Source organism: Physeter macrocephalus, chromosome 14 (genome assembly GCF_002837175.3).
Source record: "Physeter macrocephalus isolate SW-GA chromosome 14, ASM283717v5, whole genome shotgun sequence".
Lineage (NCBI taxonomy): Eukaryota > Metazoa > Chordata > Mammalia > Artiodactyla > Physeteridae > Physeter > Physeter macrocephalus.
In genome coordinates, this window is record NC_041227.1 from 43,440,543 (window position 1) to 43,459,416 (window position 18,874).

The following is an 18,874-nucleotide window of genomic DNA, read 5'->3' on the forward strand; positions in this document are numbered from 1 at the left end:
ATCTAACTCAAACGCCATCCAACACTACCAGGAGCACTTCGAGGATCCCAATGTCTTACAAAGCACACGGTATGATTTTGAGTGTGGAGGAAGGGAACCGAATCGAGGGGTGCTTGGCTGTACAACCGTGTTGTGTCGATCACGTCATATGAACAAACTCGTATGTTAACCATTAGCATATTAATAGTACTATAATTTTTGATACACATCCAAGGGACTACAACTTATGTCAAATTTACTCATTGTTTGAGCCTGTCCTATTAGCCATCCAAAATCACATCTGCAGAGTCACCTTCCAAACCATGTATGCCTGCTGATGGGTTGTAATGCTCCAAAAGAGGCATTGCTCTCTTGGGTAATTTGTAAAATGAGGGGGTTGGATAAATACTTTCTGAGATCCCTCTGGATTCTGGTTCTGTGATTCAAATGTGAAGAAAGTGATGAAAAGCAAACAGTGAATAGGGCTTCCCTGGTGGCACAGTGGTTAAGAATCCGCCTGCCAATGCAGGGTACACGGGTTCGAGCCCTGGTCTGGGAAGATCCCACATGCCGTGGAGCAACTAAGCCCGTGCACCACAACTACTGAGCCTGTGCTCTAGAGCCCGTGCTCTGCAACAAGAGAAGCCACCGTGATGAGAAGTCCACGCACCGCAACAAAGAATGGCTCCCACTTGCTGCAACTAGAGAAAGCCCGTGTGCAGCAACAAAGACCCAATGCAGCCAAAAATAAATATATAAAAAATAAATTAAAAACAAAAAAACAGTGAAGGGCTCACAAGAGCTGTATCTTTCTAGAGTGATGCAGACCTCCATCCGGGCAGAGGCCTGTTTATACCTCAACAAACTACAAAGTCTCATGTTTGCAGAGTTCAAATCACCACCAGCACCAACATGGCCAGCCCTCCCCGGGGGCTTTTCTCTACCAGGCACTGTGCTGGGCATTTAACCTGCACTGGCTCACTGAATCCTCACAAGAACCAAAATAACTGAATTTTGCAGTAACTAATTCTAGCAAGTCGTTAAAGTATACTTCCTTCTGTTATTAATCCGTTTACTTTCTCAAAGGGAGTTGAGGTGACTTACCCCAAAAGAAAAAAAGAAAAAAGTGGGATAAAGTAAAAACCACTGAAAAATAATAAAAATACAATAATAACATATAAGAAAACTAAGAAGATTACAATTAAAACAAAAATCTTAAATTGAAGGAACTACATTTAAGCTTAAAATTGAGCTCTTACTGGGATTTACAGTCTTTTCATTTGAAGAACCTGAAATCCCCCATCACTCAGGCAAGGGAGGGAGCCCAGATGACACTCCCCACTGCTGACTAACAAACTGGGAAGAGGTGGGAAGGGAAAGAATTTGGGGTGTCTCCTGTGGTGCTTAGCGACAAGGTACCATTGTGACACGTCAGGCAGAACCCAAGGGCCTGTAAAGCCAACGCCAGCACACATCCTGGAGGGAAGCTTCTTCCAAACTCCTGTTCGTTAAGGACTCGAAAAGTACTGGCTCATTCTGAGATGGTGACAACTTGTCATAAAGCAAACTCCGGAAACCTCCGACAGGAGCGCATCATAACACTTCCGCCTGCACACAGCCCTGGCCGTAGCCCTGGGTCTCCCAGATGCTGGCTTGTCCGCCCTGCTTACCTGACAGCTGTGATGCAGATGCCTCGGCCTTCTGGAATCCATCTTTAGCTTGGTGTGCACTGTCCTGAAGGGTAGACTGTTTCAGCATCTGGTAGGCTTTCGTTTCTATAGATGAGGAAAAGTCCCAGGTAATAAGATACCCACAGGCAAAAGAATGAAGTTGGGCCCTTACCTTATATCATACACAAAAATCAACTCAGAAAGGATTAAAGTCTTAAATATAAGACCTAAAACTATTAAGTCCCTAGCAGAAAACGCAGGAGAAAAGCTTTAGGATATCGGATTTGGCAGTGATTTCTTGGATACAACACCAAAAGCACAGTCAACAAAATAAAGACAAACAGGACTACAGCAAACTTAAAAACTTTTACGTGTCAAAGGAAACAATCGACAGAGCCCTTAGCCCTACTTTAAGTTAAAGTGGGGAAGGAAGACTGTTGGGAAAAATACTAAATAAGGGTCCCGTGAAGGACCTGAGTGACACAAGCTTCCCCATTGCCTCAGGTTTCAAGGACTCCTGGGTGAAGCAGAGGATGCAGAGTTAGAGTTTTAGCAGAGACACAGCAAAACAGCACCCATGGCCACACTCTCAACATAGCCACTAACTGAAGGATTCCCGTGTCAGCTCCAGGGGCTGGCCATCGGCTGCATTCCTGTGCTTGCTGGTTCAGTTTAAGAACTGAAGCACAAGGCCCATTATTACTGGTTAAAACTACCATCATGCTGAAGAAGAACAATATAACTTACCTTTGCCCTACTGAGAATCAGTCAAGATAAAAAATAAGTATTTAAAATGAGCATCATATTTTTTAGTAAATGCTATGTAATTAAAATATGCACAGATCAGGGACTCTTAACTCTGAAAATAATAAACCCTAAGGCAACATTTTTTAACATTGCAGGATTGTGAAATCAGTGTCCACTGGAACTAGCATTGATAGTTTGAAAACTTTAATAAAGAAAACACCAGATGCAGTACATGCACGAGGGGAAAGTATTGTTTTGTGTAACATCTGTGTGTGTGGGGGGAAGTGGCCTGGGATAGAAAGTGTTTCTTGCTGTAGGTTAGTCCCACTGTCCCACGGTGGCTCCTTGACAGGAGTGCATCATAACACTCTCTGATTAATCCTAACATCCTTATCACCTCAGATTCATTGTCAGGTAATCTGTTGAGGGGGTAAGGTATTAATAAAATCAAAGGTGGAGTGTCTGAATTCTAAAAAGGTAAAGAATCACTGTAAAAAAGATGAAAATGCTGTTTTGTTTTTACTTTAGAAAGATCAGCCAAAAAGATTTTCAGCTTTTAGGATACAAGTCCAGATTTTAATGACCATGTGCTACTTCTGCATTCAGTGAAACTTATTTGGTCAAGGAAAAGATAGCAGAAGATAGAAAGAAAATTTTTTAAAGAGAAATGAAGGGAAGGAAGCGGGGAAAGAGGGGAGAGAAAGAGAGAAAGGAGAGCAGCTTCTTGATGAACAAGGGTTCCTGGTGGCTGGAAGCTGGAGCTGGGCTCTGCTGTCTACCATCTGAAGGGAAATCATTTGACTCCAGTAAGCCAGCTCTCAGGCTTCTCAGCAACCAGGAAAACATGTGCTATTTATTTTCAGGAGAGGATTTTTGTGCAAAATATCAGGTTAGTAGTTGTGAGGTGACTTCAGATTGGGGGTGGGGGATTAAGTATTCTGTCCAAATACAAGACGAAATGTATCTCATCGCCGGTCTGAGCCTGGGAGGGAGGACCGGGCAGCGAGTCACCCCAGCCCAGGGGCCATCCTAGTGCTCGGAAATCCGCTCCACATGTCTCCCACATTGGGGCCTGCCCGTCCTTCTCGAAGGACTCGGACTCTCTCACTGGGCTGCCCGTCCAGGCTGCCTCAGTCTACTTTCAACGGTACAACAGTTTGAAGGGAGAAAGCTCATCTCTCCCGCCCACGCAGCCAGAGCCCACCCCCTTCCCACCCCAGCTCCTCACGGGCATTTGATCCTTAAACCTCCTGTGGTCCTTCTCTAAGCAGAGTCACTGGCAGCCGTCCGGACAGTTTTTATGTGGGATGTGGCGACCCTGACCCGAGTAATCAAGGGTTGGCACGATCTAGCTGAGGACCACCGGGTACATCGCCTTCCCCCACCTCCAGTGCATGCTTCCCCTAATGGTTTCAATGCAGAGTGAGGTTTAAAAGGTGAAAGGATTACGTGCACTCCCTTGGAGGAATAAACACTAACTGAGGCAGAACCAGCGACCCCAAAGCAGCCGGAGGGGTTGGAGCAGACGCTCAGGACTGGAGTTGTTCTCCCACGGCACCTGATACCCTTATTCACCGTTACTTTAGTCAGAAGAGCTGCACAGAACAGCAGACGAAGAACTGAGAGATGACCCAGAAAGGAAAAACAAAATCAAGGTTTGGTTGAAAGAATGATCAGGAGAGGTTACAGGCTACACAGCCTGTATAGAAACAAGGGAAGAGGGGTTCAAGTACACAGATTCTGCAGCAGAGAGGACAGGGCAGGACTGTCAGTGCAGACACTCTCTGGGGCCCGGCAGGACCACACGTGACTCTGGCCAGATGGGAGCGGTGGGAGGAGCGGGAGAGCTCACGCCCTGTCCGGAGGGGACAGCTGTTCTGTGGCCACGGCTGACTGCGGCCAGCCGGGAAAGCGGGCCTGGTCTTGCCAGACTTCTGGCTTAAAAAAAAATTAAAACACTGCACAGGCCACACAGAACATACTTGCAACCTTAAAACTAGACGGCGGTGAGCAATTTTTTCTGTGTTCACTGAATGTGGCACAAGAACACTCAAGAGAAAAACTTCAGCCAAGGGATACAAGATAGATGTTAAGGATAGCTTTCTCCACTAAAAGAGCTGACATAGCCCGGGACATAGGATCAAGGAGGCTGCAACAGCTGTCTGGAGATTGCTAGGGTGCTGTCTGTATCAAACGGACCAGATTCCAGAATTTTTGGAAGCAAGAGTATACTTTTTGCTCAAACAATTCAGACATTCTCCTGGAACAGCCTAGAAGACTTGGCCAGGACGCCAACGGCATAAAGCAAAGCCACAGAGTTGAAGTCTGTGGCAATTCAGGCCCAGGCTTTTCTGGAAGGAAGAAGGACAGTGAGGAATCAAGTGGCTGAAAGCCGCACGGCATAGCCCTGCAAATTCAGTTGTTAAATGAATGAGTGAAGAGACAGAGGAGCGAAAGGAACAAAGCTGGAGGTTCCAGTTGGCCTGCTGTAAACAAGGTCGGGACGAGGGTCATATCAATATTTCCAAGGTGAAAAGACCTGAGTCTTAACTGCACGGACACCGTAAGTCTGCAAATTCGAGGACTGGGTGACCCCTTAAGGCTTCACTTTGCAGCCTGTGACTCAGAACTCCAGAGAAATACTTCCTCCCATCAGTAATGTCAAACCCTCAGAAAAAAACTGAGTAGTGCAAACAATTAGATAAAACAAGCATTTCTAAGAATACAATCATTTTCAACTAGATACTCTGGCGCACACAGAAGTAGTGTACACGCAGGCGCAAGCTTCCAGCTCTGGCCTGCTCAGTCAGGCTTCCAGGCGTCAAGACTGAGTTTCAAAAGTAGAAATTATTGCGGCTGAAAATACTAAATAAGGCAAGGGGTCCAGGGGTGAAAATTTACCCTTAGCTATCAATTCCAGACTGACGACACAACGAGAGAAATATATTTTTCCTTACTCTGTTACACAAGCTGGCTGAACCCCATCACCTATCTTCCTGCCAAGTGGTGACGGATCACCGAGATTGTTTTTTTCTTTTTAATACGCATTTTGTCTAGAAAATGGGAACAGAGAAAGAAAATGAAAATGTGTTGAATAAAGGGAGGCAGGAGAGGGATGATGCTGAGGAGAGAAAGAAAAAGCCTCAACTTCTTATCTTTCATTCTCTTTTATATGCAAATGTACACCTGCTAAAATACTTCTAAATCTACAAATAAAAAGAAAAAGAAAATATCTGGCGAACAAGTGCTTTTAACAACCCATTACAAGAGCCAGATAAACACGTGGTTCCCCAGCCTCTGAGGGGTGTCTGTCTCCAAGGCAGAGGCTCGGCCTGGCTGGCCTGGCTTTCGCAGAAATCCCTGGTGAAGAAAAGAAGAGAGGGAATAACAAAAGGAGATGCAAACAATGCCATACTACAGCTAGAAAAGCAACCCTGAACCGACAAAGAACTGGGCATCTCTGAGTCAGGAAGGATAACTGATTCCTGTAGGAAGCGTGTAGAAATTCTAAACTTAAATTCGAAAAATAGTTTCTTCCCAGAGCTATTGCTTTTTATGTATTTCTGCACCCATGCCAATTTTTCATTCACACTGCATTAGATGCGTTGCTGATGGAGCAAACCCAGTTGTCTTTGCAAAATAAAACAAAAATTGTGGGATGTAACTCTAAAATTAATTCTAAAGGTAAATACTATTACTTAAAACCCAGAAATCACTTGTCTAGCAATCTACTCAAATTAAAACAAGAAACTATTAGGCTTAGGGTGCTTTCACAATTCTGAAAATACAGAAAGCTCATCTATGTTTAGGAATTTTTTAAAAAAATGCCACACGGGACTTCCCTGGTGGCGCAGTGGTTAAGAATCCAGCTGCCAATGCAGGGGACATGGGTTCGATCCCTGGTCTGGGAAGATCCCACATGCTGCAGAGCAACTAAGCCCGTGCGCCACAGCTACTGAGCCCACGAGCCACAACTACTGAGTCCGCGTTCCACAACTACTGAAGCCCATGGGCCTAGAGCCCGTGCTCCACAACAAGAGAAGCCACCGCAATGAGAAGCCTGCGCACCGCAAATGGAGAAAGCCCGCGCGCAGCAACAAAGACCCAACGCAGCCAAAAATAAATAAATTTTTTTAAAAAAAGAGCCACACGTCTAGGTGAACGTGAGGCACACAGGCTGGCTCCATAACCGGAATTACTCTTCATATCTAGACTTTCTGCAGTAACCACCACTCTAAGCAATCCTGGGCCTGGGAGCCTCTTGTCCAGGTTTCCTCTGTCCTTGCAGAGGGAGGGCAGATGCTCGGAGAAGGGAAAAGCTCCCCGTTCAGATGAGCTGCCTGGAGATGCTTCAGGAAATAGGTGTTTCCATCAAATTCTGAATTTCTATGGGGCGATTCAACAATTACACCTGAAAATAAGTGCCAGGCTTGTAACTGACCTTTAATGAACATTTAAAAACTGAACTGAAACAGTTTTGCTGATACTACTTCACATGAAAATTCATAACCATGTAACACTGCTCAGCCATGGGAGGTGAATTTTCAACTCTCAAGGTCATGGAATCTTTAACTTTTGAGTAATTTTGATCAGGAAGCTGTATTAACGGCATAATTAAATGTCTTTAAAAGCAACTTTCTAGCAATTTGTACTCAATGATTTAGAAAATGAGAAGACTCGGAAATAAAGACAATAATATTCTTATCATCATCATCTATAGTAGGGCCAGGAACAATCACTGTACACGATGAACCAGAAGCCGGCAGTGTGAAATATGAAGAAATCCCTCCCCACCCCCTATACCAGGTTGACTAGTGTTTCCCCCAAATTCACAACCATCCAGAACCTCAGCATGTGACCTTATCTGTAAACAGGATCTTTGCAGATGTAATTAGCTAAGGATCTCAAGATAAACTCATCCTGGATTTACAATGGGCTCTAAATCCAATGACTGCTGTCCTGCTGGGAAGAGGACACAGAGACACAGGCGGCGGCGGCGACGTGAGGACGGAGGCAGAGACTGGAGTCACGCCGCCACAAACCAGGAGCCACCAGAGGCTGCCACAGGCCTGGAAGGATGCTCCCAGGAGTCTTCAGAGGGCCCTCCTGCCACTTTGATTTTGGACTTCTAGCACCCAAAACGGTGAGAGAAAACATTTCTGTGGTTCTAAGCTCATGGCACCTTGCCACAGCAGCCCTAGGGAAATCACACCCTCCCTGACCCCTGATTGTACTGAAATATCTAAAGCCCAACCTCTCCCCTCTCTCCACTCAAGTCTCTTGCATAAAATAAGGGTGTTTCACACTATGACCTACAAGGGCTCTTTCGGCTTTGAGATCCCCTGCTCCACGGTTCTCAAACCCGGGGAGTCACCTGGTGTGTTACACAAGACTGATGCCTGGGGCTCAGGCCTGGAGGTTCTGGGGCACCCGGTCCAGGGTGTGGCTGGGGTGTGGGTCTGTTTTAAAGCTCCACATGGGATTCCTCTGTGCAACCACCGAGGAGAATTTCTCAGGCACTTCTGAGTTCATTTCCTTGAAAGCACCCAATCAAGAGCTCTTCAGAAAGGTGCCTTCCATTCTTCCATGACCATGTTAAACAGGCACCACCAGCCTGCAATGTCCTGAGTGAGGAGTTCTCTGCTGTCATGAGCAGCCGGACCCCTGCCACTGAGACGGCGCCAGGGCCAACCCAGCAGCACACGGTGCTTCCCTGGGCTCCCTTCCCCAGGCACAGCAGGTAAGGCATCCTGACCCGACTGTGCATTTCCAGGACAGAACTGGTGAGGCGCAGTCTCAGGAAAGCCTCAAGAGTAGAAGTGCTTTGCCACTGGACTCCGCAGTCCTCAGTTGTCACTGCAGTTTTCTCTCCCAGGATAAATCTAGTCACCGGTGACAACGCGGCCATCGTGTATTTCCAGCCTTTTCCCAAGCTGATGCAAAACTCACGCCATGATGTTTGGGGAAGCCCTGCCCACAGCCCCAAGAGCACCCTGCAAATCTAGGCTGACCTCCCGCAGAGCTTCTAAATGGACATACCTCAGTCTGACCTGGAATATTTCAGCTTGCCAAAGAATATCAGTGAGAAATGGCACAGTCAGGCAACCACTTTCAACACAGCTTGACCAAGAGAATTGGTGTCAAAAGAATGAGAGGCTGAATGGACATTCTTAGAGGCTTAATCCTCTTGAGATAAAAGCTGAGAGCCCTTTTCACATGGAGCTTAAGGAGATGAGTTTTGCCAGGATGGGCACGTGGGTGGGAAAGTACCGGTGGAGTGACTGATGGAAAGAGACGGTGTTCTGGCCTAAATCAACAAGCGCTTAAGGAAACTCCTTAGTACTTTCATTTTTATTCATTCGTTTGATGAAATGAGTGCCCATTGTGTGCCAGATACTGTGTCGGGGCTGGGTTTTTATGACATTTAGCATAAGCTGCATCATTTACTAAAATTAAAACTCACCAAATCCTCAAAGGTAAATTTAGTATAAATACCAATAAAATTACCAATGTGGGAAATTTTACTTTGGGGGTATGAGTAGTTCAGAGGGAGACTTTCTCTCATAATCTAGACAAGCATGGCTTCAATCCTGGCCTAAGTGCTCCAGGGAAACACTGACCTGACTGTCCTATACCCCCGCTCGTGGTCTCAGGCTCGCCTAGGGGTACAGATTCACTCCGCTTTACAAGGGCCACCCCAGGACAGTCCACACTCAGAAATCCTCAAAAGCTGCCCACCTCTCCAGGCTTTGCTCATCATCACTCTCAAAATCGTCCTCGCAGGGCTCATCTTTTGTTAAGATACAAACTGATGTTTAACTGGTCCAGACGCCCTGATGCAGGCGCCTCTCTTATAAAACAAAAGAGGCTGCGTGGTGGGATGGAAGGACTTCGGGGCTTAATTCCTGAAATTTGAGTGTGATTCAAGATCTGACACACTGGCTATATGGCCCTGAACAGGGCCCTCAATCTTTCCAAGTATGCCGGACCATCTGTAGAACGATTTGCTTACCTGCAGGGCTCCTGTGAAGGTTAGAGACGATGGAGGCTTAGGAGGGCAGGGACCTGGTCTTTGGCTGTCCCTGGTATTCCCTGGACTCAGCCCAAGTAAAGGTGTAACATATATGCAAATTATATATTATTCTTAAATAAAGAAAACCACACACTCATAGATAATCACATTCATCTTTGATTTTGACCTGGATTCTTTAGTGTGAACAACCAGACCAAAGGAAGGGGTAGCCTGTGTTAACAAGCAGATCACAGGCTATGGTTGTGTGCGTGGGTGTGTGTGCAGGAGGGTGTGTATGTAAGTCTCCGCACAGATGACAGGAACTAGTGTGAAACTCACATTCCCCATGACGGTGACTAACAAGGCAGATGCCTTCAGAGCGACAGCAAACTCTTTAAGTGGTAGGGATACGCAATAAGAAGGGAAATGAATGAGAACGTCGGCTCATTTGATCCCTTCACTACGGAATGAGAATCACAGGCTTAGCATTAGAAGCAATGTCAGTGCTCCCAGAAGCAAGAACCCTTCCACGGAGCCCCTCTAGAGAGCAGGTTCCTGCCACGGTTCAAGCCCTGGCACAGAACCTCGTGCCTGGAAGACACCCGACTAAAAAAGCTAGAGAGTTCTGCCGTTACCGGGTGTGGATTCCTTCGCTGCAACACTCACTAACAGGGCCCCCGAGCTACACTCTATGACTATACTCGGTAAATCTGGCAGCCCCGCAAATATTTAAGGATAGCTTTTGTGCCCTTCTCAGGTTAAACTTTCCCAGGACCCTCATCATTCTGAAAACGGTGTAACTTCAGAGCTTCTGCCCAATATCCTGTGCCGGACCCTGATTTCCCCGTGGCCTCTCTCTACCATATCCATCCCTTGGGAGATGGCTATACAGCAGAATCACACCGAAGCACCCACACTGAGGATGAGCACTTCCGAACTGTCCAAAGTTACCACTGTAACCTGCTGGTTGTCGATGCAGGAAGCAGCTTTAACAAGTCACTTTCAATGCTGACATCACCTGGGTTTAGTTACACTAAAGTAGCCCAGGTCAGGGGCTCAGACGGGTGAAGAAACAGAGCAGGAAGTAAAGAGCTGACAACAACGGCTGATGCCAAAGCCCAGGATCCACCACCACATCTCCTCAACTCCCAGTGGGCAGCCTCGCAAATGTTCCTTCTCTTTGGAATATTCCAGAAGGACTGTGGCCCATACAGACAGGAGAGCCTCAACAGAACTATTACAAAGGAGGAGGTGGCCTCCATTATCTTAAATCAAACGATACGCCTGCCTTACTTCACCAAAGGCCAAATCTCCAAATAATCATGGCAAAAGACACAAACATTTAGTAGAGATGAAGGTCAAGAACTTGGAGATCAAAGCAGCTGCAACGACAGACGCAACCAAGGAATACGCAGAGACCATGGAATATGCAAAGCAGAGGTGCACAAGGCCTCTGGCAGGAACTTGCCAGGACATGCCGAGGAGGAGGGGTGGTGTGGTGGCAGGGCGCAGAACGGCAAGGCTCCCGTTCAGATGAGCTGCCTGGAGATGCTTCAGGAAATAGGTGTTTCCATCAAATTCTGAATTTCTATGGGGCGATTCAACAATTACACCTGAAAATAAGTGCCAGGCTTGTAACTGACCTTTAATGAACATTTAAAAACTGAACTGAAACAGTTTTGCTGATACTACTTCACATGAAAATTCATAACCATGTAACACTGCTCAGCCATGGGAGGTGAATTTTCAACTCTCAAGGTCATGGAATCTTTAACTTTTGAGTAATTTTGATCAGGAAGCTGTATTAACGGCATAATTAAATGTCTTTAAAAGCAACTTTCTAGCAATTTGTACTCAATGATTTAGAAAATGAGAAGACTCGGAAATAAAGACAATAATATTCTTATCATCATCATCTATAGTAGGGCCAGGAACAATCACTGTACACGATGAACCAGAAGCCGGCAGTGTGAAATATGAAGAAATCCCTCCCCACCCCCTATACCAGGTTGACTAGTGTTTCCCCCAAATTCACAACCATCCAGAACCTCAGCATGTGACCTTATCTGTAAACAGGATCTTTGCAGATGTAATTAGCTAAGGATCTCAAGATAAACTCATCCTGGATTTACAATGGGCTCTAAATCCAATGACTGCTGTCCTGCTGGGAAGAGGACACAGAGACACAGGCGGCGGCGGCGACGTGAGGACGGAGGCAGAGACTGGAGTCACGCCGCCACAAACCAGGAGCCACCAGAGGCTGCCACAGGCCTGGAAGGATGCTCCCAGGAGTCTTCAGAGGGCCCTCCTGCCACTTTGATTTTGGACTTCTAGCACCCAAAACGGTGAGAGAAAACATTTCTGTGGTTCTAAGCTCATGGCACCTTGCCACAGCAGCCCTAGGGAAATCACACCCTCCCTGACCCCTGATTGTACTGAAATATCTAAAGCCCAACCTCTCCCCTCTCTCCACTCAAGTCTCTTGCATAAAATAAGGGTGTTTCACACTATGACCTACAAGGGCTCTTTCGGCTTTGAGATCCCCTGCTCCACGGTTCTCAAACCCGGGGAGTCACCTGGTGTGTTACACAAGACTGATGCCTGGGGCTCAGGCCTGGAGGTTCTGGGGCACCCGGTCCAGGGTGTGGCTGGGGTGTGGGTCTGTTTTAAAGCTCCACATGGGATTCCTCTGTGCAACCACCGAGGAGAATTTCTCAGGCACTTCTGAGTTCATTTCCTTGAAAGCACCCAATCAAGAGCTCTTCAGAAAGGTGCCTTCCATTCTTCCATGACCATGTTAAACAGGCACCACCAGCCTGCAATGTCCTGAGTGAGGAGTTCTCTGCTGTCATGAGCAGCCGGACCCCTGCCACTGAGACGGCGCCAGGGCCAACCCAGCAGCACACGGTGCTTCCCTGGGCTCCCTTCCCCAGGCACAGCAGGTAAGGCATCCTGACCCGACTGTGCATTTCCAGGACAGAACTGGTGAGGCGCAGTCTCAGGAAAGCCTCAAGAGTAGAAGTGCTTTGCCACTGGACTCCGCAGTCCTCAGTTGTCACTGCAGTTTTCTCTCCCAGGATAAATCTAGTCACCGGTGACAACGCGGCCATCGTGTATTTCCAGCCTTTTCCCAAGCTGATGCAAAACTCACGCCATGATGTTTGGGGAAGCCCTGCCCACAGCCCCAAGAGCACCCTGCAAATCTAGGCTGACCTCCCGCAGAGCTTCTAAATGGACATACCTCAGTCTGACCTGGAATATTTCAGCTTGCCAAAGAATATCAGTGAGAAATGGCACAGTCAGGCAACCACTTTCAACACAGCTTGACCAAGAGAATTGGTGTCAAAAGAATGAGAGGCTGAATGGACATTCTTAGAGGCTTAATCCTCTTGAGATAAAAGCTGAGAGCCCTTTTCACATGGAGCTTAAGGAGATGAGTTTTGCCAGGATGGGCACGTGGGTGGGAAAGTACCGGTGGAGTGACTGATGGAAAGAGACGGTGTTCTGGCCTAAATCAACAAGCGCTTAAGGAAACTCCTTAGTACTTTCATTTTTATTCATTCGTTTGATGAAATGAGTGCCCATTGTGTGCCAGATACTGTGTCGGGGCTGGGTTTTTATGACATTTAGCATAAGCTGCATCATTTACTAAAATTAAAACTCACCAAATCCTCAAAGGTAAATTTAGTATAAATACCAATAAAATTACCAATGTGGGAAATTTTACTTTGGGGGTATGAGTAGTTCAGAGGGAGACTTTCTCTCATAATCTAGACAAGCATGGCTTCAATCCTGGCCTAAGTGCTCCAGGGAAACACTGACCTGACTGTCCTATACCCCCGCTCGTGGTCTCAGGCTCGCCTAGGGGTACAGATTCACTCCGCTTTACAAGGGCCACCCCAGGACAGTCCACACTCAGAAATCCTCAAAAGCTGCCCACCTCTCCAGGCTTTGCTCATCATCACTCTCAAAATCGTCCTCGCAGGGCTCATCTTTTGTTAAGATACAAACTGATGTTTAACTGGTCCAGACGCCCTGATGCAGGCGCCTCTCTTATAAAACAAAAGAGGCTGCGTGGTGGGATGGAAGGACTTCGGGGCTTAATTCCTGAAATTTGAGTGTGATTCAAGATCTGACACACTGGCTATATGGCCCTGAACAGGGCCCTCAATCTTTCCAAGTATGCCGGACCATCTGTAGAACGATTTGCTTACCTGCAGGGCTCCTGTGAAGGTTAGAGACGATGGAGGCTTAGGAGGGCAGGGACCTGGTCTTTGGCTGTCCCTGGTATTCCCTGGACTCAGCCCAAGTAAAGGTGTAACATATATGCAAATTATATATTATTCTTAAATAAAGAAAACCACACACTCATAGATAATCACATTCATCTTTGATTTTGACCTGGATTCTTTAGTGTGAACAACCAGACCAAAGGAAGGGGTAGCCTGTGTTAACAAGCAGATCACAGGCTATGGTTGTGTGCGTGGGTGTGTGTGCAGGAGGGTGTGTATGTAAGTCTCCGCACAGATGACAGGAACTAGTGTGAAACTCACATTCCCCATGACGGTGACTAACAAGGCAGATGCCTTCAGAGCGACAGCAAACTCTTTAAGTGGTAGGGATACGCAATAAGAAGGGAAATGAATGAGAACGTCGGCTCATTTGATCCCTTCACTACGGAATGAGAATCACAGGCTTAGCATTAGAAGCAATGTCAGTGCTCCCAGAAGCAAGAACCCTTCCACGGAGCCCCTCTAGAGAGCAGGTTCCTGCCACGGTTCAAGCCCTGGCACAGAACCTCGTGCCTGGAAGACACCCGACTAAAAAAGCTAGAGAGTTCTGCCGTTACCGGGTGTGGATTCCTTCGCTGCAACACTCACTAACAGGGCCCCCGAGCTACACTCTATGACTATACTCGGTAAATCTGGCAGCCCCGCAAATATTTAAGGATAGCTTTTGTGCCCTTCTCAGGTTAAACTTTCCCAGGACCCTCATCATTCTGAAAACGGTGTAACTTCAGAGCTTCTGCCCAATATCCTGTGCCGGACCCTGATTTCCCCGTGGCCTCTCTCTACCATATCCATCCCTTGGGAGATGGCTATACAGCAGAATCACACCGAAGCACCCACACTGAGGATGAGCACTTCCGAACTGTCCAAAGTTACCACTGTAACCTGCTGGTTGTCGATGCAGGAAGCAGCTTTAACAAGTCACTTTCAATGCTGACATCACCTGGGTTTAGTTACACTAAAGTAGCCCAGGTCAGGGGCTCAGACGGGTGAAGAAACAGAGCAGGAAGTAAAGAGCTGACAACAACGGCTGATGCCAAAGCCCAGGATCCACCACCACATCTCCTCAACTCCCAGTGGGCAGCCTCGCAAATGTTCCTTCTCTTTGGAATATTCCAGAAGGACTGTGGCCCATACAGACAGGAGAGCCTCAACAGAACTATTACAAAGGAGGAGGTGGCCTCCATTATCTTAAATCAAACGATACGCCTGCCTTACTTCACCAAAGGCCAAATCTCCAAATAATCATGGCAAAAGACACAAACATTTAGAGATGAAGGTCAAGAACTTGGAGATCAAAGCAGCTGCAACGACAGACGCAACCAAGGAATACGCAGAGACCATGGAATATGCAAAGCAGAGGTGCACAAGGCCTCTGGCAGGAACTTGCCAGGACATGCCGAGGAGGAGGGGTGGTGTGGTGGCAGGGCGCAGAACGGCAAGGCTCCCACTAAGAAAATGCTTCAGAAAGCTTTTTTCACATCCCCCAGGTTATTTTATATGCCTACTTCTTTGGCCTATAACAGGCACAAAGCATTTTTTTAACTGCGAACTACTGATGGATCAATGACAATTTCTTAAAAAAAACCTTCATGGCAAATAGTCCGTATTACTTCTAGGTACATCACACCTCTTCCAACGTGAAGAGAAGAAAGATTTGAAACCCTGGTACTTGACTATCTCCTCTCTTATGAAGAAACTCTGAGATATACAGAGAACAGACTGGAGATTACTGGTGTGGGGGTAGAGGGGGTGGTGAGTGATACAGGTGATGGGAGTCAAAGGGTACAAACTTCCGGTTATAAAATCAGTAAGTCCTGGGGATGGAATGTACAGCAGTGTGACTACAGTTAACGCTGTGGTACCGCATATCTGAATGTTGCTGAGAGCGTAAACCATAAAAGTTCTCATTACAAGAAAAACAATTGTAACTACATGTGGTGACGGAGATTAACGAGGCTGACCATCTTGCAACGTCTACAAACAGTGAACCATTACCTCGTGCACTTGACACGGATATAATGTTACATGTCAGTAGTACCTCAGTTAAAAAGTCCCACGGGAAGACTACATCTGTATTAATTTGGGAACAGTCACTGACTCATACTGAACAGATGAGGAAGAATAGGCAACAAGGTCACTTCCTGGTTCCTCCCCAACAAGCCCTTAGGATTCTAACTGAAACAAATTCAGAGGTCATTAGAGATCCTGCACTCAAAGGTAGATGCAAAAGGAAAGCATTCAAATGACTTCTTGGATATCTGCAGTTTGGGATCATCTACACTCTATTAACTCTACTAATAAAAAAATAAACAGGGAATTCTATCAGAGTTTTCTCAAAATGAAGAATAAAAATGCAATAAACATATCACCAGGGAAAATGTCTAAAAGAAAAGAAAACCTCTGTATTTTGGAGTGAAATATTATCTGATGCAGAATATATACAATAATTGCTCTACTATAAACTCCTTTTTCAAAATCAGAGTTCATTCTAGATACATGGGTTTAAAATTAATCATCAGGCCATGAATCATATTGCCATAAAAGAAACTGTTCTCTTCTGCTTATAAACAACAAAACTAACACATATGCAGATGCATGCCTCAGTACCTCGGTGCAATGGTGTATTTACTTGCATAAATATTTAAAGTCAGACCTTTGAATTTATAATGAATTATAAGTGGTAGCACACCACTTTACAAAATAAGGTACTAGTAAATTTAGTTGTACGACAAATAAGAACTCTGTTCAGAATACTAATTGCTGCTGTTGATATTCTAAAACTAAAATAAGTAATGACATTTAGATTTCACCTAAACAAACCTAACACATGTGCAGAAATCTTAACAGATCTTAATGAAACTTCACTGCTAAAATTTTAAAATGATCAGATGGGCTTTGTAACTGAGGCACAAGCAAGCTTCTTGTCCAGCACTGTTTTTTTTTCCTACTCTTATTACAGTATAATGATACATTCAATTATTACAGGAAAGAAAAGAGGGAAATCAGAAACATCTGTAGTTGGCCATATAATGACTGGTGTTCCCCATGGGGACTGACCTTTTCACACCGACGCAGGTGCTGAAAGGCTCATGGTAGGAGGGTGGGACACTCACACGTGTAAACATGTAACAATTTTGAAGGACTCAGCAGACAGGGTTATTTTCTACCTTCCTTTATGTTAACCTAAGCTCACACCTCATGCTCTCAGGATTGATCCCTTGCTACAGCACGTGGTAGTGGAATGCACTTGCTCTTCGCGGAGTCCACAACCACTAACCTGAAATGTTCTGGTTACATAAGAAAGTTGAATCTGAGGCCCTCAGGCAGCCACGACCTTACCTGTGACTGGCATCCTCGCTGTCACGCTTTCTTCTGCGCTCTCGTCTCCGCAGCCACTGGAAACTTCTAAAAATCGAACATATGATAATAAAAATGTATTTCAAGGTTATATGGATGGAATAGGCCTTTGTCTGTTTGGTTTTTTAACTGCCATTCCTTTTATTTGCATTGCCACCCCATCTTCTTTTTTTGGTTAGTTTATCTTGTCTGAAATACACTGTTACTAAAAGAAAACCTATTCGAAAGCTAAGGTATCGCTATGCTGCTTTCATGCAAAATAATTTAGCCTTACATCTATCAGACTTGCGTGGGGCTTAACACAAGTGGGCCTCAGGTCCTGTGCACATTATCAACTTCTGATCATATCCTGAGCAACTCACAGCTGTCTTGGAAATGCCATTATAGCGGTTTACTGGCACGTCTTAACAGTAACACTAAAATAATCACGATTTCTAGATACTAAAAATTGCTTATTAAATTTGGGGGTCATAAATTCATTGATTCAATCATCTGTTTAGGCTTTTATAAGGTTCTATTATAATTAAAAAGAATGTTTAATAATTCTGAGTAAATTCTATTAGGTGATATCAAAAACTTCAGTTCTTTATGGTATTATTTTAATGGAATCATCTTCATCTTTGTGGGATGATCAAAAAGTATATACTGTCAATTGTTAATTTTGTGAAGATTTCATAACTTACAAAAACATATTTTATTGGAAATTCAGCAGAACTGCAGACCTACGATTAGGTTTCCCAGTCTTGAAACACCTATTTCTGGAAGGTGGTATAAAGCAAGTAACATGTCATGCATACTGAATCACAGGTATTCCTTAGAAGCTTTATTTTATGGGCACACCTTGAGAAAGAGGGTGTCACATTGATTCTGAACGCAGTTTCACTGCGGACAGACCCTTAACAATAGCTACCTTGTTCCCTTGTAGGAACACTGCTGAGCCACAGAGCAGGCTTTCCGTTCTTCATTCCACTGTTGTCATTCAGAGTGGATGGCAAGCTGCAAGATGATTCGCTGCTGTGAACAGCCGACCTATCCTTATGCTCTCCTGTGAGGCCTTTTTTCAATAATGCTGTTGCCTACGGTGTATAAAAGAAAGCACAAAGAAATGAAAACAAGCCGTGGTCACATTCCCCTTGGTCTCAAAGACCCAGCCTTCAAATGTTATTTTAGGTTAAGCTTTACTTAGGATTTAATTCGTCTCCTGACATTTAACTGAAATTAAAATGTCTTCAAGATAAAATAACACCTGATTATTTTCCAGCATAATTTAATTCTTTACAACAACCTACACTCACAAGAAGACATTTTTTGAGTACTGAACCTTATGTAATGCAATGTTTTTCTACTTGGGAAGTATGTATATGAGACGTGACTACCTCTGTTAACCTGGGTGGTTTATCCAAGATCTACTCTTTCATTGCACGAATCCTGTTTTGCAGGCACGTGAGGACAGAGTTGGTTTGGACTGAGAAGGAGATCTGGAAAGATGTGACCTTATGGTATCCCCATTCTTCAAGAAATGACCCCTGAACTTCCCCTCAATGGGAAGATTGTGGAAAAACTTGGGGGCAGAGGAGGATACACTAAAGCAAAAAGAGAGCCGACCTTATTGGAAATCATAACCTTCAATGAAGGATAAAGACACTCTGTACTTTGCCACTAAGCCTGCTGGGGAGCTTGGGGAAACCCAGCTGCCACACGGCCTATCTGCTTTCACAGGGCAATGAACTGTCGACATCGCCAGAAGTGTCCTGGGCAGGAAGGTGGGCAGGGATTTTACCACAGCCAATGTGAGAGGCAGAGAAAAAGGGGCACTT

At 45.5% G+C, this 18,874-nt stretch overlaps 1 protein-coding gene across 2 annotated transcripts in view; it reads right to left on the bottom strand.

The window, feature by feature from the left end:
- The window catches only part of KIZ (kizuna centrosomal protein), a 126,648-nt gene that overhangs the window by 14,540 nt on the left and 93,234 nt on the right, over positions 1 to 18,874 (bottom strand). For both annotated transcript variants that reach the window (XM_024123481.3, XM_024123482.3), the window contains 3 exons: positions 17,968 to 18,133; positions 17,040 to 17,105; positions 1,650 to 1,754 (listed from right to left, as the gene is read on the bottom strand). In XM_024123481.3, coding sequence (XP_023979249.1) covers positions 1,650 to 1,754; positions 17,040 to 17,105; positions 17,968 to 18,133 — 337 coding nt within the window. The remainder of the gene's footprint in view (positions 1 to 1,649; positions 1,755 to 17,039; positions 17,106 to 17,967; positions 18,134 to 18,874) is intronic.